Source organism: Cavia porcellus, unplaced genomic scaffold, assembly GCF_034190915.1.
Source record: "Cavia porcellus strain 051 isolate PalLab524CR breed Dunkin Hartley unplaced genomic scaffold, mCavPor4.1 scaffold_1, whole genome shotgun sequence".
Taxonomy (NCBI): Eukaryota; Metazoa; Chordata; class Mammalia; order Rodentia; family Caviidae; genus Cavia; species Cavia porcellus.
The window spans coordinates 93,556,375-93,577,558 of record NW_026947484.1 but is presented as its reverse complement, the minus strand read 5'-3'; the positions used below and the strand labels follow the sequence as shown (position 1 = coordinate 93,577,558).

The following is a 21,184-nucleotide window of genomic DNA, read 5'->3' as shown; positions in this document are numbered from 1 at the left end:
CATAGGTTCGATAACACAGAAGAAATGGACAGATTCCAGAAACATATGAAATACCAAAGCTGGGTCAATAAGATGTAAAGCTACTGAATAACCACAATTAATTAAATTGAAAATATAATTAGAACCTTACCAACTAAGAACAGTCTGGGTCCTGATGGATTCATGGCTGAATTCTACAAGAAATTCAAGACAATGCCAATACTCCTCAAACTCTTCAGTGAAATTGAAAGGGAAGTAATTCTCCTTAACTCATTCCTGGAAGTAAGTATTCCCTAATACCAAAACCATAGAATGACCCAATCAAAAAAGACAGCACAGACCCATCTCCCTAATGAACATTGAGGCAAAAATCCTCAATGAAATACTGGCAAACAGAATACAGCAAGTCATCAAGAAGATTATACACCATGACCAGGTGGGATTCATCCCAGCAGTGCAGGAATGGTTCAACATATGTAAATCAATAAACGTGACACATTGTATTAATAGAGCCAAGGAAAAGAATCACATGATCATTTCGATAGATGCCTAATAAGCTTTCGATAAAGTCAAACATTCATTCATGATTAGAACCCTATGGAAAACTGGAATAGATGGTCTTAACTTTAATCTGATAGAAGCCACCTATGACAAATCAACAGCCAGCATCATATTAAATGGTGAAAAACATAAAGCCTTCACTCTAAAATTAGGAACAAGACAAGAATGTCCATTATCACCACTCCTATTCAATAGAGTGCTGGAAACCTTAGCCAGAGCAAGTAGACAAGAGAGACAAAAGGAATAAGGATAGGAAAGGAAGAAGTTAAACTATCATTATTTGCAGATGACATGGTACTCTACATAGAAGACTCCAAAAAATCCATTGAAAGACTTCTAGATGTAATGACCAAATACAGTAATGTAGCTGGATACAAAGTCAACACTCAAAACTCAATAGCATTCCTGTACACAAAGCACAAACTCACTGAGTGAGAAATAAGAGAAACCACACCCTTCACAATAGCATCCCTCCAAAATGAAATACGTAGGAATCAATCTACCAAAGGAAGTAAAAGATCTATGTAGTGAAAATTACAGTGCTCTCAAAAAGGAGATTGAAGAGAATATCAGAAAATGGAAAGATTTCCATTGCTGTTGGACAGTAAGAAGCAACATAATGAAAATGACTATACTCACAAAATTGTTGTACCAATTTAATGCAATTCCAATCAAAACACCATCAGCATACCTCACAGATCTAGAGAAAATAGCCCTAAAATTCATTTGGAACCAGAGAAGACCTAGACTAGCAAAAGGAATTCTTGGAACAAAAAAGCAAGACAAGGGGTGTCACAATCCCTGATTTGAAATTATACTATAAAGCTATTGTGATTAAATCAGCACAATACAAGCAGAAAAACAAAACAAAACAAAACAAACCAGACCTGCAGATCAATGGAACAGATTAGAAGATACAGACAGCTAGAAACACACTCAGTCACCTTGTTTTTGAAGGGCTAAATATGTTCACTGTAAGAAAGATTTCCTCTTTAATAAATAGTGTTGGAAAAATTGCCTCTCTACACACTAACCACTAAAACTAGACACATGTCTATCACCATGCACTAAAGTCAAAATGGATCAAAGATCTAAATATTAAAGCAGAAACATTAAATGTACTGGAAGAGAAATTATGTAGAAATCTTGAAGACATATGAGTAGGCAGAGTTCCTGTGCAAAACCCAGATTGCACAGGAACACTTGAAAGAATCAGCAACTGGGATCTCAATTGCATTGAAAAGCTTTTGAACATCAAAAGAAATCAACAACAGAGTGAAAAGAAAACTCATCGAGTAGGAAAAAATCTTAGCCAATCTTCCCTCCCTGAACTTAGAACACATAGAGTTGAATATGAGACCCCAAAATTCAAAGGCACAATTTAAAAATGAGCATCTAAGATGAAATATACTTCTCAGATGAAATATAAATGACAAATATATGAAAAACAAATACATGACCAATGTTCAATAACATTGGTCATTTGAGAAATGAAAATTAAACAACATTGAGTTTCCATCTCATCTGAGAAAGAATCGCTATCATCAAGAAACCAATAACAAATGCTGGTGAGGATGTGGGAAAAAACCCTTCTATGCTATTGGTGGGAGTGTAGACTGGTGCAACCACTGTGGAGGTCAGTCTAGAGGTTCCTCAAAAAGCTAGGATTGAAAGTCCATTTGACCCAGCTATTCCATTTCTGGGTATATTCCCAGAAGAATTGAAAACATCATACCACAGTGATACATATGCACCCATGTGTATAGCAGCACAATTTGTAATAGCCAAATCTTGTAAACAACCCACATGCCTATCAACCAAGGAATAGATAAAAAGATGTGATTTTTCTATGCAATGGAGTACTACTCAGCGATAAAGAAGGATAAACAAGGTTTTTTTTTTTTTTTTTAATAGTTAAATGGATGCAACTTGAGACCATACTCAAGTGAAATAAATCAGACTTGCATGGGCAAATACTGTATTACCTGTCTAGCATAAGAAGCTGAATGAGTAAATAAGATCCAAAATGTACAATAGATATTGTGAAATGAGAAGAAAGTATTCAAAAGGTAGGAGAAACTGGGATAGAGGAAAGGAGAAAAGAATGTAGGGAACAGGAAAAAAATCTGTAAGATAGGACAGTTATCCTAATTTCTATTAGTTCATTGAAAAGAAAGGCTTGCTGTATTGTTTGATCCATTTTTCATGCCCACAGGTTGTAATCAGAGCAACTGCTTTGAAAATAACAGTATACAATGTATCAACCATTGCTTTTCTCCTATTGTCTTGTTTTGAAATTTTGTATCAATGTTTTGCTTGTTCTTTCTCTTCAAAATAAAAAGGTGCCAAGAATCCTGGACTAAGTGTGTTCCAAGTGAGGAGTATTCTGAGAGAGATCCGTGGCAATGTGTCTTTTTCTGTAATAAATTAAAAAAATTAAAACATTTCTGTATTTTTCTATTATATCACATAGATGTAGAAATGAGTGTGGATATTTTTACATGTAAGTGATTACTGTCAAACAGGTTTCCAGCGTGCTTTGCCAATTTCTCTTACAGTCAGTGGTGTATGAAATTTTAAGTAACATAGTAAGATACAAAATCAACATACAAACATCAGCAGCATTTCTATAAGCTCAAAGTAAATTTGCCAGGAAGCAGTGAATCCAGTCTCACTCAGAACTGCTTCAGAAAGCACTAAGGATAATGGGATGAGTATATTTGAAGTGAGGGGGAATCTTTTGAGGAGGATTCAGGCCATGTGTTTCTTACTCTAATAACCTGTTTTTTGTACTGGGGATTGAACTCATGACCTTGCATATGCCAGGCAGGCACTTGTGCCACTGAGCTAAATCCCCAGACCCTACTCTTAATAATTTTGAAAAATTGAAACATTCATAATTTTTGATCATACCTTGTAGATGTTACCGCTTCATGGGTGGGTATGACCCTAAGCAGCCTGGCAGGCAGTTCTTACATGTCTGGTAGGATTTGGGGAGGTTCTGAATGTACACTTTCAGAGAAGCCTTATGGGCAGTTATGTCACTGACCTCAGTAGTACTACACCTGATTTACGTTGGTGTCAACTTCTAAAGTGATAGAGGCATGATTTATGTAGGGCAACGGTTCTATGTTTAATCGAATCTTTATCTACTGGGGAAAACCTAAGCCTCTAATTGAGAATGATACAAGAAATATTGGTAGAAAGGAGAAAAAAATAATTTTGAGAAAATTGTGGCTCAAGACATAATCAAAGTTAACCAAGGTTCACCTGTAGGCCTATTTTTCCTTCTAGACTCCTCCCAAATTCCTAAGGGTCCACACATTTGGCACATGTTCCACAGAACAGCAGTATGAACTGGATGCCATATCTCTCAGATTCAAACACAGGCAAATGGTCTGCATGATAACTTAACTGATAGTTTTTGCTTTAGTTCACTAATGGGATAACCTGACAGATACTATGTCTACAATAAATAATTCAAAATATAAACATCCCAGATCATCCATCTTGAAGATACCCCATGAATCACACATCTACCCCCAACTCCAGACCATACCATAGCACATCTTACCCATCAAGCCCCTCATTCTTTCCTGTGTGTACTTTGATTCTGTTAATAAATCTGCCTGTGTCTCTTACAGGTGCATCTTCAAATGCTTTTCCATGATGAGCCAAGAATCTGCCAGGGGAGAGTTGAGGTCCCTATTTTCCTCCCTGGGGGAGACTGACTTCCTTGAACCCCATCTGGTGACATGATGATTCCTGACCGGTGCTCAGTCCTACTTGGTTCAGACATGATGAGGACACAGCAGTGACCCCTCCATGCCCTGGGAAGCTGCTATCATGACGTGGTATCTGTCACTGCTCAGTTTGATCAACCACCATTCCCACTCTGCATTTTGTGTTGGTTCCCCTTTTTCAAATCATAACCAACCATGGATTTTCCTCTCCAAATGGAGAGAATTATTGTGGTTCCTCCACTATATCCAGAGGGGGCCCCATCCCTGGGCTCCTGGGGTCAAGTGATTCTCTCTCCTGTTGTTTGCTGGTCTTACCTGGGACTTCTGATGTTAGCCTCTAGGATTATAAGCAAGAAAGGAATTGGCTTCAGAGTGATTTGGTTAGCCCTCCACCTTTCCTAGCATGGAACACTGAGTCTCTATCCTGGCCAAACATCAGAATCAGCTTGGTAAGTTTTAAAAATTACCCATGCTTGATTCACACCCCAGAGCCACTGACTGACTTTACTCTCTGGGAGGTACAGTCTGCACATGGGCTGTTTAAGGAAGTTTCCTCAGGGAATGTATGGAACTCCTTGAAAGCCCCTGACCCAGGTAACACTGCAGGACCTGCACAGATCTCCTCATCCACATCACAGCCAGTGAGAAGCAGTGTCTCAAAGGACTGTAAAGCTGAGGAGGGTATCTGAGGGGTCATGGAGGACCAGAGAGCTGGAAGCCTCAGGGTGGAGGGAAATTCAAAGAAAAAAATTGTACCTGGGGTGTTAATGTTGGAGAAAAGTATCAGGAATCCTGGCTTCTAGAATGATACTGGTGAGGTTAGTGACAGAGGGGGATGTGAAAATTCAGTCGTCACAGAAGAGGTGGCAGTGGTGGCATCTGACTTCCGATGGTGGCACAGTGTACACCTTCAGATTCACTTTTCAAATAGAAACCTCCTGACCCCTTACCTGGCCCCAACTGGAGAAGGCCCACTCCACACACAGCTGTTGGTTACAGGCTTGGGTGTCCACAGGGCGTTTGGCATGCTGGATGCACAAGTCATTGGACACAGGGGTGGAGAACCCCGAGGCCTTCAGCTTCTGGCAGGTCACCCGGCGGGTCTGGATGCCACCACCACAGCTCCGGGTACAGGCGGACCAGGAAGTCACCATCCACCTGCGGGGTGGTACAAGTGTCAGGGGGACCCTGGAGGGGTGTTGGGGAAAGGAGCCTTGGACTTCCCTGTCACCACAGAGATGCTAAGGTGGGGCAATGAACAGCTCCCCCAAAAGGTATGTCAGAGCCCAAGTCTGTGTTGTTTTATTTGAAAAATGGTCTTTGGAGTCATAGTAAAGGATTGTGAGATGAGATTATGTAGGTTGAACTTGATGCCATCAAAAGAAATGTTCTTATAGAGAAAGGCAGAGAGAGAGAGAGAGAGAGAGAGAGAGAGAGAGAGAGAGAGAGAGAGAGAGAGAGAGAGAGAAAGAAACACACACTCAGAGGAGCGGTGACCAAAGAGTAGGGGTACAGTTGTACACAAGCCGAGGAACATTTGGAGGCCCTGAAAATGGAAGGGCAAAGGAACAGATCGTCTCTGGTGGCCTCGGCAGGGGGCGCGGTCCTGCTGAGCCCTTGCTGTATTTACTTCTGACCTTCAACGTGATGAGAGAATGAACTTTTGTCATTTTAAGCTGCTGTTTGTGGTGATTTGTAATGGCAGCCTCAGGAAACTGATACCCTTTGGACACTGACCAGAGAAGTAAATCCTAAAGGAGTATTGTAAGGGTCAGTTGCCTTAGCTGCCCAAAGGCTATGAGATTACTGCTCTGCAGACAGTGTGTGTGTGTGTGTGTGTGTGTGCTGTGCCTTGGTGCTGGTGCTTTCTAGTATGAGAGCAGGGACAGCTTTCCAGGAAGTCAGATCTGAGCCTACAACCTGGGTCTCACTTAAAGCTTTGGTAATATTTTGTACTTTATTTTACCTTGACCTATGTTCAGTTTGGTTTATTTAATCTTTCAGAAACATAGAAAGTTCCTTTCAGTTCCTGAGGCAATTTTCCACATGCATGAATTAGTCTTTTAAGTTTATATATCTTAGAGAGTTACATATGTGAGAAAAATATTTGTCTCCAGAAGTGAGATTTAACAGGACTACGACCAAAGGGCTTTTCTCATAAAGCTGAGGCATAACCGGGGGATACAGTGAGGTTCTTGGTCCATATACAAGGATATCAGAGTTCTTGTTTCCTCTGTGTACCCCGGAGTAATTCTCAGAGGTGGGGAGGGGATAGTTTCAGGAAAGTCATGAGGAAAGTAGTCCTTCTCAGCCATTTCATGTATTATAGGAAAATAAAAAATGAAACACTGGTTTTATTGCCTAAGCGGGTGGGGAGTGCTTATCTAATATGATTGAAAGAGCTAATCTATTTAGAAAGATTGTCAGGAAGCTTAGAAAGAAGGACCCTAGCATGCCCAAGAAGCCAGGCAGGCAAATCTAGCAAAGGTGAAGCCATGGCTGCTTCCCAGCTAAGGGCTGCCACATGTGGCTTTCAGAAGAGGCCCCTAGCGGGAAGGGAGCAAATTCCTCCTGCCCCTGGGTCTGTGACTTATTTAGTTTTGTGGCAATTTCCCTGCTCCTTTGCCCTGCAGCAACCCACAAGAGCAGAGCCACTTAGGGAGCAGGCAGGAGGTGTTTTAAAACCCCTGGGGGTATTGAAACTGAAGAAGACATTGCCATTATTATTTCATTTGCAGAGGTAAATTAGGCTGATTGACTCTGACCATCACCAAATTGAATCAAAAAGTTCCTGGCACGTCACCGAGTTCTTCTTCATTTCACGTGGCTTGGCAAGGGCTGTCTAGTCTCTCGTATCGATGGTGAGTGTCAGAACTGCATTCAATCAATTTACTTTTAAATATACATTTCAGTGATTTTTTTTTTTTTCAGGAGCTGGGGTGGGGTTTGAGAAAGGAGAGGTGTGGGGCTGTGTTGTCATTCAGGAAAGTTATAAAAGGACATTAATCATTCCCATGGAAACCTCCCTGTCAGCAAGTCAAACTGCTGATATTAATGAATGTGTTTCATATTTCACGCCGTCTCCTGGTTTCAGCTGCTCCTCGGACTCAGCTGGCAAAACACAAAGTGGCTGCCTGAGTAGCGTATGGAAGTCCTACAGATAGGTTGCGAAGGGGCACTTCAGGGCTGAGCCAAGTCTCCCCAGTCTCAGAGCACCACGCTGATGCCAGTTCCAGGGCCATCCATTATCCATTAGCTCCTGCCTAAGGGCTGGTGGGGGGTGGGGGCCGGAGAGGGGACAAGCTCAGTGGGACTCCGCTTCTCCAAGCAGGAAGAAGATCTTAGAGACGGAGATTTTGATTGTCATGCAGGTGAAATAAGGCTCCCAAAGGCAGAGGATGCATATCCAAAGCTAAGGTATTGTAGAAAATGGGGACTTAGTCCAACTTTAGTGACAGACAACAATTGTAGCAAAGGACATAGTATCTCCTCAACTAAACTGCAGTACTGTGTGGACCAGCATTTAAAGTTAGGCACAATGAGAGGATTTAGGTACAGTCCACTAACTGCCCTCTCAGCACTTCAATGGAAGCACTTCTTTCTCTCACAAACAACCCAGAGGGGCAGATTATTACTGCAGGATGGGAGGTATCTCTGGCCCACGCCTGCGATGCCCTTGCTTTCTGAATAGACCACAGCCTCTCAGGCACTGGAAAGGCCAGGCAGCCATTAGCCAGCGGAACAGGGAGGGAATAAAGAGCCAAGAAGAGAACGTTTTCAGCACGCAGAGAGGTCTGAAGGGCCACACTGAGCACTGGTAGCATCTCCCCGCACAGCGCTGCCATCCCCTCGGCTAAGCGTCAGGGCCCTCCCTCGGGAGCAGGGAGGTGGCACTCACCGAGAAGGACAGTCCCTCCGGTTGCAGGCGACGGGCTGCACAGCAGGGCGGACCTTCCCGGAACAGTGCTCGGGGTCAACCTCTGTGTTGTTCAGCAGACACCTGAGACGAGGCTGCTGAACCCCTCTGTTACCACAAGACGCCGAGCAGGTGACCAGTCTGTCCACAGACCACCAGTAATCTGTCCCAGGGGAGGGTCGGGGGGGGGAAAGAAGACGCATTATTACCCATTCTCTATTCCTTCTGTGCAGGGGAGGGGGAGAGGACCACAGCGGGTGTGGAGAGGGCGTGTGGCTGAGGGAAAGGCATCACTATAAATGAGGCCCTGCCAACCCCTTTGGGCAAGGCCTGGGGCCTCCTGGAGCACAGGATGACAGTGCCAGCCCTCATCTCATCAATCCCAGTGGGGCCTGAACAGAATGAAAGTGAAGGGCCGCTCAGGGCAGACGGTGAGAATGCTCAACACCCAAAGCTCTCATTACTTTTAACCATACTTGCTAAAGTACCTTTTTCTTGTTCATTTACCAGAAAGTGACTTTATTTGTCTATAGAGAGGTATAAATATATCAGAAATCGAATCATATTTAAAAGCATAAATTCATTTTGTAAATGTTACCAGGAACAGCCTAGCCAGAGAGTTCTCATTTATGTGAGACCATGATGTCAGTGAAAAAGCAGATTTCTCTGGGGGTCTGGGACTCACGGTAAAAAAAGCTGTTAAAAATAAATGTGGCCAGTAAAGTTTAGGTGCTTATTTGCAAGTACTTGTGTATTATAAAGATTACAGATGGGCGCTGTATTCTGGTTTCCAGGAGAATAGCTGGCTGGCAAGACAATGAAACATTTGTTTTCCTGTCTGGAGAGCCAAATGACAGGGGAGAATACTTCAGAGGAAAATCTACGCACTCAGAAAAATCTCTTTCCTGCCTCCCTCCTCTCATCTAATAGAGGCACAAAATTCTGGAACCTCCCACAGAATCCTCTATTTGGGGATATAGGCAGTAGAATTTTACTTTCCTTAAAAGAGTCACAGAACTAGCCTATGGGAAACTCAGAAGCTTTCCCTAGTTTCTGTAAAAAGGGCCAGTTTGGGCTCTCTTCCCGCTGCTTTGGGCTCATTCACAACCCTTTCTGGTGTAGTGCACGCCAGGCCCTGCCCCTCGGCTTTCTGACCTGCCTGTGTTCCAGGAAGGCACAGGGGTTCTCGGCTTGTTCTTTGCCAGGGCCGAAGGAAAGTTGCCTGGAAAGCCCTCAGCAAATGACTGTAACCGAGGACTCTTCAGACACTAGGCCAGCACCATAACAGCTCATCCTTCTAGGAAGGCAGTGTAGAAAGATACAAACCATTACAAATAAGAAGTTTATTATTTTTTTTTAAGAGAGTGAGTCTCAGTATGTAGTTTGCACTGGCCTTAAACTCCCTGCAGAGCTCAGGCTGGCCTTCAACTCCTGAAAATCCTCTTGCTCCAACTTCCCTGGTGCTGGGATTATAAGCCACTATATTCAATTTTTAAAAAACTGACCTACTAGCAAAAGCTTGCATTTTAAAAAGGCTACTATGTATGTTCATGACTTGTCCTATGGTAGTTAAACCAGCAAAAAAAAAAAAAAAAAAAATCCCACTTTGATAAACTGTGTGGATACTTGATCCTGAGCAACAGGAACAGTACGAGCAGAAGAGCCCGTGTACAAGGCAGCACTGGCTTTTGCAAGTTCAGCTGGGACGGGGTCTGGGAGTGCTCCTGAAAAGCTGTGCATGTTGGAGAAGGAGGTCTCACTGCCTGGAAACAGGGTTCAGCACTGTTTCTAGGGCCTGAATAGCACTGGAAATCAGAAATCACCTTGTTTCACTATAGAATTAGATCCCCAGGTAGGAACTCATTCAAAATTAAGTCTTAATTCCCGAAGCCTGTGGGGCTTCTTACCTTGGATCACTAACGATGCCTTCTGTGTGAGCAACCCTGCTTCATTCTGAGCGAGGCAACTGAATTCTCCTTGGGACCCAACACTGAGATTTGCAACCTGCAGGATCTGTCCAGCTGCTAAGATGTGATGTGTCAGTCCTGTGGCAGTGGTGATTGGCTGACCACGGTGGAGCCAGGTGATGTTGGGCATGGGGTGACCTTTGATGGGGCAGCCTAGAAGACAGAAGAGGACAAGCAAGGAGTCAGTAGAGGCAGAAAGGACACATTGCTAGTGTCCTTTCTGATGGCTCCAGAAACCACACACATAATATGAGCTTACCCATGGCCTTTTTATTATGTTTGCTGTTCCCAAGCAATGAGAGATGTTGTTAATCTCTGGGCTTATGGAAGGGTAATATTGTTATTCACTTAAGTAAAAATTCTTATAAAATACAAAGTGCCTATTTTTCTGTGTCTCTATACTGACTAAAAATGATACTATTAATATTTATTCATTAAGTATTTTCCAAATGAGTTCCTATACTGATTTTATTCAGGAGAAAATCTTCTGCTACTTCAAATGAAGTATATTGGGAAAAAATAATCAAATTCTATTGGTGAAAGTCTAATATCTGCCTCCATTTTACTCAATTGTGATTTCTGAAGTAAAAAATTTTCAACAGACACTAGGAAAACATTCACCATTGATCTAATTTCTGCATAAATTAAGAGCCTTGGTCTTTTGAAAACTTTTATAAAGCCTGAGCTGGACATATACACATAGTCCCTGAACATATTTTGATACATTACATTCCAAGATGTTAAATGAAGATACTGCGTATACCTTAACCTTTGCTGATAAGACAAACATTGCCACTGTGAGAAAAAAACATCGCTTTTAAATTTGGACTACTACTTCTGCGAGAATATGGCAGACAGATAACAGCAGCTATGGAGGCTCTCTGAGATAGCCAGCTTAGAATCCAGGAAGGAGCAGTGTGAGGAATCCTAAGCAAGGGGAGATACACCCTGCTGACCCAAGAATGAACTAAGCTGAGAGAAACCAACTGGAAATGCAATCCCAGTGCTATAACCAGAACAGATAAAATCTCAGCGTAGAAGCTGGAACCTGCACCACTGGAAGCTGCAATTTGAATTTCCTGCCGCAGCCGCTGCATCTGAATTGGTACAGCAGGGAGAGAGACATGTGAAAGCTCTGAGAGTGGAAATTGGTGAATGGAGTTGACAGCGTGACTGGCGGGGAGCCCTGCATTGACCTGCGGTGAGTGAGAGGAACAGGGACCCTTCCATAGACTAGGAGGCTCCAACAGAGGTCATTCTGGGACTGGGAAGACTAGCTGGAACAGGAGGCTGCAGTGACTTTAGTTGCATATTCCCCTCTCAAGCAGGATTGGTGGGGAGCACTTGGCCTGGGTGACACCTTGGATTAAGATCCAGTAGCCTAGCCCAAACCAGGTCCCAGTGCCTGGCAGTGCACCCTAGCAGTGAAGCCTTCAGTAGGTTGACCTGGAGGGGCAGGCCCAGCAGATGCTGCCCAGGTCTGTGTCTCCCTAGTACCCTGCAGTGGGTGGGAACACCTAGCTGGCACAATTTTCAAACAAACTGTAACTGACAAAAAAACTGGGCCTCCTATATATGCTTGTATGGAAGGAACAAAAAGTATGGGATGAGGGAGCAACAAGAAAGGGTCTTCAGTCCCCAATCCTGAGAACACTGATCTAGGAAAGGTAAATGCAAAGGAGAATGAGGACAGAAAACATGCAATATCAGACATGGTACCAATAGACATAAAGTGATATCTCTGGAGCCTCATAGACGAGTTCAAAAGTGAAGTATTTAATGAAATAAAGCAAGATATAAGTAGAATAGTTAGAGAAATGCTAAGCATTGCCCAAGAAAAAACAGATGGTGGAATGGAAGAACAGAAAAAAACGGGAAAATTGTTTGATGGAGAAAATAGAGAAAACAGAATATGTGAAGCAGGTTCAAAGAGATTACCAGGAAACTAAAAACTCTATTGAAAGCTGGCATAACAGCTTAAAAGAAACTAAGGATAGATTATCTGAACTGGAGGACAGGTTTGTAATGTGGGAGCATGAAATGAAAAATTTCTTAAAAATAACAAGGAAGCAAACAGCAACAATACAAAGGTTAGAAGATGATAAGAGGATCTATAACTTAAGAATTCAGAACATAAAAGAAGAAGTAGGGACACAAACAAATGAACTACAAAAGCTATTCACAGAAATAATTCAGGAGAATTTCCCTAATTTAGCAAAAGGTAAATATACTTAGATATATGAGGCATACAGGACCCCAGCCACCTACAACCCAAACAGAACTACACCTAGGTATATAATTAATCAAAATTCCAGAAATCCAGTATAAGAACAGAATATTAAAAGCCATCAGAGACAAGAAACAGATCACTTACAAGGGAACATCCATCAGAATTACAGCAGACTTCTCAGCATAAACTGTCAAATCATGAAGAGCATGGGGGGAAATACTTCAAGCTTTGAAAGATAATAACCTCCAGCCAAGATTGATATATCCTGCACAACTGTCCCTAGAAATTGATGGAAAAACAAGGTGCTTCCAGGATAAAGAGGAACTAGGGGAATTTGCAACCACCAATTCAACTCTACAGAGATTATTGCAGGATATTCTAAAAAAAATACCAAAATTCCAGAAACAGTGGCAGAGAGGCCACAATGAATGGAGCAGAAAGCGAAATGAAGGAGATAAACTGACAACTAATGAAGAAAAAGAGCTCAACAGAAATGAGGCAGAGAAGGTTGGATGGTAGGAACAGTTATTTTGGAGAAAACAAGACATCATAATAGCTAGTGCTGATTTAATATCATATTGTTTTGAAGTCCCATCAAGCTTTTGTTCTTCTGTCTTCATCTTCATCAGTCTTAACATGTTGTATTTTATTGGATTTTATTATATGTGATAATATAAACAAAAACTTTTATAGACAAGGAGATTATACAGAAACCATTGTTCATTTTCTGTTAGTTGGTTCTGAATACCTTGTGATACTGTCATTCCCTTGAACGGTTTTACATTGTCTTGATATGTTTGATGCTACAGTATACGAAGTTATACTCAAAGATTTCAAGGAAAGAGACACTATGGTAACTGCTTTTATGTAGGGATTATCTTGTGGTGAAACACTATTTTGCTTAAATGGTTCTGTTTTGACCTGTGCTGTTTTGTTGTTATGCCCTCTTTTATCTCAATCTCCTTTATTATTTACTTTTTTATTTTTAATCCTTTTAATTAAGGGAAAATAAAAAATGGCAGGATACATTATAGTAACCCACTTTGATTTCCTATTAACTTGATTTGAAACCCTGTATTGCTCTCACCATCTTGTTTTGACTGATTTTCCTCTATTATGTTTTGTTTGATAGTACCAAGTTTGAAAGTATAGGCAACAACTGTGAAGACAATAAGATTCATTATGATGCCCATTCTGGTTGATTATCTTCTTCTGAAGCCCTGTAATGTCTCCAATGTTTTCGTTTTATTGGTTTTGTTCTTTACTGTTTTGTTCAATTTTATTATAACTAATGATATAGGCAATTCTTTTTAAGATAGCAAGAGGCATTATGGTAACCATTTTTGATCACCTTGTTATTTTGTTTTTACATTATGTATTATGTCCATCCTTTTGATTCGACTGACTCTGTTCTGTTATGTCACATTTGGTTTTTACTCTCTTCAAAAAAAAGTAATAAGAACTGTGGGAGTAATAAAACCCAAAGTGTGTAATTCTCATTGTACAAAAGAGAGGCAAAAAAAGTGCTTTAAAGGACATAACTGCATGTATATTCAAGTGTATAAAATAGATAACCATATTACTGAGTTTTGTTGGATCATTGAACAGAGCTATTTGCAGCCTCACTGTTTGAATGTCCACTTTATATGCTTTAATTTTGTAACTTGAACAATTTCTAAGATGACAATATGTAATCTATTAACTAGTGATTTCCTACTGTTTATTTTTTTCTGAAATTCTGTATAACTTACATCCTTTTTCTGTTTTTTTTTCTTTTTCTCCTTAAATAAAATTAAAAAAAAATTTGGACTACCTGATTAATTTGTTTTTGGGGACCTAATGACTTAGCTTCCATAGAGAATTTATTTGGAAGTTTAAAAATACATATTAAATTATTAAAAATTATGCATAGTGGAGGTTACTCCTCAGTTCAATTAGGAAAATGTCTCTTTTGTACATTCTTTTCTGGGGACAGTGGAGATGGTTAAGACTACATTCTTTATTTGAAGGAGAGCCCAACTACTATAGGGCTTTTTTTTTTTTTCTTAGAGAAAGCACACTAGTGAAACTGGGATGTAAGATAGAAAATGATGAGTTCTATGATACCCGGCCATGGTGCTATGATCTGCATTTTGTTTCACCTGTAAATTCGTATGCTAAGGTGATGGTATTAAAAGGAAGATCATGAGGAAGGCTCTGCCCTCAAGAGTAGGATTAGCGCCCTTACCAAAGGGACCCTAATGGGTTTCTGTTGTGTAGAGGTTAGCATGCTCGCCTGACAAAGGGGATGCTGGGTTGCTGCCCACTCTTTCTACCATATGTGGCCACCAGCTAATGCAGCTTATGGTATTTCTGTTATAGTATCCTGGATGGGCTAAGATGGCCACTTGCGGTGGTTATGTAGGTCCTGAGAATCTACAGAGAGCATAGACTTTCTAATACCGGCTCCTATCAAGGGGAAGTACTGTTATGATTTGTATGAGATGGGGGGATTACCTCTGCCCACCAGAGTAGAAAGCTGAGGCCTTCTTTACTTAAGACCATGTGGCAGGATTTCTGATTCCTGACTCTGTTTTTTCCCCAAACTTGCTGTTTGTTCAACTGGGTACCAGCAATTTACCTGAATCCTTGCTATGTCACCTTTTTTGGTGTTATTGTTCACTTATTATTTCCTCTTTGTATGGTTTTATGCCATTTTCTTGAAGTAGCTGGTATACAGAGAGAGGATGGGAACAGCTCATTTTGAAAGAGAGGATTGGGAAAAAAATCCTGAAATTGACCCCCGGAAGCACAGTAGAGGCTGCAGTGTTAGAGGACCTGAATCCTCCCTCCTCTCTGCATCCACTCATTTTGTATGTGACCCTGCAGAGCCTGCCCAAAAATGGAAGCCTGTGATTTTCCGTCTGGACTTTGGGTGTGATCATGTGACTTCTTTGTCTGATAAAATGAGACACACATTATTGCTGTAGTAAGTATCTAGAAAAGAGAATTAAGGTAACTTCATTTACAATAACATCCAAAAGAGTAAAATACTTAGGAATAAACTTAACCAAGCCAGTGCTATGATTTAATATCTGTGTCCCCCAAAACTAATTTTAAAATTGCTATGCTAACAGTATGACAAGGTAGGACCTTTGGGTGGTAATTAGGACACAAGAGCTATGCCTTAAAGGGTGAGTTTGACTACTTTTCATCTCGTTACTCTGCCTCCACCACGGCACTGAAAAGAAAGCATTCTTTTTGTACAGAGGACAGAACATTCAAAGCACTGCCTTGAAATCAGAACACCTAAACTACTAGCACCTTTATGTTATACTTTCCAGACTCCAGAACGAGCCAATAAAGTTCTGTTCATTATAAAGTATCCTACCTCAGGTATTGTATTATAGCAGCACAAAACAAACTAAGAGGTGAAAGACTTACACATTAAAACTACACGGCTGAAATTAAAAAGTCATAAGTAAATGGAAGGACTTCTTTGCATTCAAGCATTAAAAGACTTCATATTGTTAAGTTGTCAGTTCTACCAAATGGAGCTACAGACACTGTGCCATCCCAATCAAAATTCCTTTGATGTATTCTGAAAATAGAAAATCTCATCCTAAAATTCATATAGAATCTCAAGACAGCCCAAAATAGTCAAAACAATCTTAGAAGAAAGAAGACTCAAAATTCCTGAATTCAAAGGTTACTACAGTCATAAGATAATAAGACAGTACGATACTGGTATAAAGACAGATACATGGCATAGGCTAGACTTTTAAATATATAGTCGCATGATTTTCTGCAAGGGTGTCAAAAACCATTCAATGTGTGGTGAGGAGAGGACAGTCCTTTTGGCAAACAGAGCTAAGAAACTGGATATCCATAAGCAACCAAGTGAATGTGGACCTTCCTTTTATACCAAATAAAAAATTAACTAAAAGTGGATGAAAGATCTAAATATAAGAGCTAATAGTATAAAACTTAGAAGAAAACATAAGGAGAAACTTTAATTTCAATTTGGCAGTGATTTCTTAGCTATAACACCAAAATCTAGCTAATAAAAGTAAAAGCACCATCAAATTTAAAACCTTTTCTATATAATAGGACACTGTCAGGTAAAAAGACAACCCATAGAATGGGGGAACTATTTGCAAACCATAGATTTGATAAAGGATTAATATGCAGATTATGAAGAGAACTCAGAACTAAAAAAAAAACCTCAGAAAGTGGGCAAAAGATACGAGCAGCTGTTACTCAAAAGGCACACAAATAAGACAATAAGGATACAAAAAGATGTTCAACCAGTCTTTCAGCAAATGCAAATAAAAATCCTCAAAAAAGTGAACACAATTACCACATAGTCTAGCAACCCCACTTCCAAAAGAATTGAAAGTGAGGACTCAAAAATGTATTTATAGATCACATTCTTAGCAGCACTGTATGTGGAATGTATGTTGAAGAGCTCTAGCAACCTCAGGCTGTTCTCTGTGGCTGATGCAGTTACCTGTCTGGGAGCTCCAGTCCTTAGCCAGCTACACAGGAAGCATGTTTGTTAAGAACTACATTCACAGTCCTCCCTTTCTCTTGGAATCAGAGGCCAGACGGAATGCCCAGGATACCTCTTGGCCCATTTGGGTCTTAGCCTAAGCTCTTCCATCCCGCTCGTGAAGTCGTTGAGTGAGGCTAAGTCTTTTAGGAAGTTTTAGAAAGAAACCACATTTTGTTACCATCATATTCAGTTGCACATTCATGTTTCTCAGAGAGACTTGGGTCTTGATAGGTTCTCTGACTTCACTCTTCTAATTTGTACATGACATTTGACCATCTTTGAGCTAGAGTAAGGTTCTAACGACACATCTTTAAAGGGCTTTTGGGCAGTAAGATTTCTCAGCATCGTCTCAGACCTATTATCCTCCCCCTTCTCTCCCCTCCCTGCACACCTAGGGGGACCTTATCTGTATTACCTGGGTTAATGTAGAGTGAAGCAGAACTATGCCAAGAAGGACTCCTGGAAGACATGTTATATATGGAGGTTACATAGGATTAAGACAGGCAGAGACCTCTGTCTTCATGTTCTTGTAGTGTCCTCTCGAGTGCAGGTCTGTCTCTACAACTAAATGTCACCTTTCTGTTAGGATAGTAGTCACATTGGATTAGGACCCAGCATAATGAATTCACCTTAACTGGGTTATTTACAAGGCCTTATTTCCAAATAAGAGCATATCACAGGTACTGGAATTACAATTTCAACTTGTTTTGGGGAGTTATGTTCATAATTCAGCTAACAACAGAAGTCTATCCCAAAGCAGAACACAATGGTCTAGACAAATTGATGAAAGGAAGGATAGAGTTTAAAGATACTGAAGCAACTGGAAGTTGTCGAGCATTCCAAAAACAGGGGTGGTATATAGGAAAAAACCTACAAAAATCTGCATGAATGTTTCTTGAGTGAGTCTTTGCCCAGTTGAAGATGTATTTGCTCAGGGGCTAACCTCAGTAGGGTCAAGCGAAGGAAACCAGGAAAGTGTGAGTTTAGTATTGTCCAAATCTCAAGTTAGACTGAAAGCCCTTTGAGTGTTGACCAGGTAGAACCCAGTGTCTTTACAGGTCCTTGGGGACATGCATTAGGGAACCCAGAAAAGCTCTAGAGTAAAGGATATGCTAGGCTTTGTCTAACCAAGCATAAGAAGATCAAACTGAAATTTAAATAAGTGATTAACAGAAGAAAATATAACAATCTTGAGGAAGATAACAAAATACAGAAATAAGCTCTACTGTAAAATCTTTTGATGAATATTCTTGAGTAGTTAAGAAGTAAGAAAATGTGTGATCTGTAACTGCGACAAGAATCAGTTCATGGAAACAGGTCTAGAAATGGCAGAATTAGAAGATAAGAATATTAAAACTGGCCAATAGAAACTTTAAGCACTTAAAGGAAAATATACCTATGCTGAGGAAGAAAACGGAAGTTACAAAAAAAGTCAAATAGACTTTTTTTGGGTGAGATATATTGTTTTCATTTGTTTGTAGTGCTGTGGGTCTAATCCAGGCTCTTGCACAGGCTATGTGGGCGCTATACATCCCCAGCTCCAACATATGGCTTCTGAAACAAAGAGCTCACTGCATAGGAGTCACAGAAGAGTAAACACACCATGGAAGACATCAGTTACACTGAAGGTGTAGTAATGGGAATCAGCCAAAGTAACCCAAAGGCAGAGAAACGATCAAATGTATGTTAGACAAGGACGGTTTTATGCGTATATCTGTTAAAACTGTACAATTATGATTCGTTCATTTCAAGATTTACAAATTTTACTTAGAAGGGTAGTTGATTAGGGATGGAGGGGGCAGTGGAAGGACAAATGAAATAAGAATGACTGTGTTGCTTATCGAAGCTGCATGATGAGGGCATGAGGACACTGTACTGCTGCTCTCCTCACTTTGTCTATATATGACATTATTTATAGTTTTTAAAAGGTATTTACATTGTTTAAATCATTGATCGCATGGAATGACTCAGTGTCCAGGCACTTTTTGGATATTCTACTTATTCAGGACTGTGCTTTTTCTGCAAGGTTTTATACGTTAAAATCAAACAAAACTGATATCTGAGAAAATACTTTCCACTTTTTTTATAGTCTACTCAAATCAAAACTTCTTGCTGGTTCAGCTTCCTTCATTCAGTTCTGTCGAAGACACCAAGTGGTTTCATCTGCACTGACGACTTGACTCCAAATGCTTGGATGGGCTCTCTAGGCCAAGCTGGTGGTTAGCCTGCATATCTCTGCCTTCTTACAGGAAACAAGCCCTGCCATTGTAGGTACCTCGATGCTTGGGACCAAGGGATTCCCAGCTCCTCCTGTGATGAGTGTGGGACGTGGTTACATTCTGAGAAGTGAGAGGGGAAGTGATGGTGTACGTCACAGAACCCAAGGAAACGACACGCTTCTCCTGCCCCTCTTCCCTCCTGCTGCGGTGAGTACACACAGCCCACAGTTCTGGCCACGGAGGAGAAAGGCAACACGCCAAGGGTGTCAGAGCCACAGGGGGTTTCAGAAACTATACGCGTGGTCCTGGCTGACGTGGCACGTTGCCAAACCGGGTCTGGAACGTCATTCTCTAGACCTGAAATAGAGATATACTTCTACCTTCTTTAAGTTACAGTTATTTGAAGCTTTTGTTACAGGTTGTGAGTGTATATCCTGCCTACAACAATTCTAAAGTGCTCTCTCACTCCTAAGGTGGTGTTCATTTACCCAATAGATGGTGACATTTTCTTTCACATCAGGACAGTAACCACACAGAGTGTATTTCTAGCAGATGTGACAACTCATCTTGGATCAAAAATGCTCTTAAAACACTATTTTGTCTATCTTCCTACATTTTTAAAAAAGACCAAAAAAATGAATTATAGCCAAAGTCAATGAACACAATTGCCAGTCATCTGCCTTTTCCATTACTAATCTTTCCATCTTTCACTGGACACATAGGAGGTTATTCTCCTTAAAAACTTCCTTTGTGCTCGAGATTGCTATTCTTCCTAGTGCACACAGAGTTCAGGCCGCTCTGCTTTTATGTACGTATTGATATGCGTGTCTTTGTGTGTCCACATGGTCTCTCAGGGTTGCTTGCAGCAACAGTCAAAGGAATCTAACATGAATTCCCACTGTGTATGTTCCCAGTGAATAATTATCCATGTTTCCCTACTAATGAGAAAACCTGGCTTGTAACAGGGTTCCTTTCTGTCACGAACATTTCTCATTTGTTAAAGCAGAAGAAGTATCAATCAGTTTTTGGAGATGAGTAATCTCTTTGTATGCCATTTACAAGGGTACCCTAAACTGTGCACTAATGTATTCCACACCCCCAAAGAATAAACTAATTCCCTCAACCTTGACTTTGCTTTGATGAGAAAGTTAGCAGTATTTAATGGAGAGAGTGGGCATCTTTTTTTTTTTTTTTTCTATTTCCCTCTTGGATGTAAGAGTGCCAGCCATCTCCACGCTCTAGACCTTAGCACCCACCCCAGGAAATGGACAATCAGCCAGAATGACGAAGCTTGCCGCTCGGACCTCAGCTTTGCGAGGTTCTGAGTTGTTAGTGGCTGAGCAGGGGCAGTGTTCAGCAAGAGGGCCTAGCTGATGAGAGTGAGGCAGCAGAGAGCATCCTTCATCAGCCCTTCCTAGCCGGGGAAGGAAACACGGCCTTTAGGCTTCATTCCTAGGCTCACTGTGGTTCTCAGCCGAGCCAAAGCCAGGTGTGATTCACATGTGTCTGAAGCTTTTTTCTCCCTAGTTTCTTTTACATTCTTTTTTCTTTTTCATCGTATTTACTGAGAAAACCAAATTATATGCAAAGCTGCTGCTTTTTATTTGTGGTTGATTTTTATCTTAAATGTGGATGAAAACATCTCTCCTAATGGCTCTACGATTCTGACACACTGAAATAAACCAGGGGAAAGGGAGCAGAGCTTTTGAATTTGGGAAAGGATGTGTCAGAGATTAAGGAATTCTTTATTAGTTGCCCCAAACGTGCCAGAGTTGACAGGCTTTAGCGAGGACAGGGCATCAGGCCAACTGTAACCTGTGATGTGCACTGGCTGGCATCTCTACTTACATCAGACTGGCCTTCCTGACTAACCTGTCTCCAGCTTTACATCCGTTTCTGTAACTAAACCAGCTGAACTCGGAAACAACCTGTGTTTGACAGGTGAGGGAAACATGGAGGTAGAAACTGGAGACTAGGACAGCTGGCAGCTCTGATTCCCAGCTTCTCTGCATTGGGTGCAGAACATGCTGGTTAA

General features: G+C 41.0%; 1 protein-coding gene across 4 annotated transcripts in view; it reads right to left on the bottom strand.

The window, feature by feature from the left end:
• Adamtsl1 (ADAMTS like 1) overlaps positions 1–21,184 on the bottom strand; it is a 927,295-nt gene that overhangs the window by 15,879 nt on the left and 890,232 nt on the right. For all 4 annotated transcript variants that reach the window (XM_063251663.1, XM_063251668.1, XM_013155112.3 and 1 more), the window contains 3 exons: positions 10,107–10,319; positions 8,182–8,362; positions 5,234–5,441 (listed from right to left, as the gene is read on the bottom strand). In XM_063251663.1, coding sequence (XP_063107733.1) covers positions 5,234–5,441; positions 8,182–8,362; positions 10,107–10,319 — 602 coding nt within the window. The remainder of the gene's footprint in view (positions 1–5,233; positions 5,442–8,181; positions 8,363–10,106; positions 10,320–21,184) is intronic.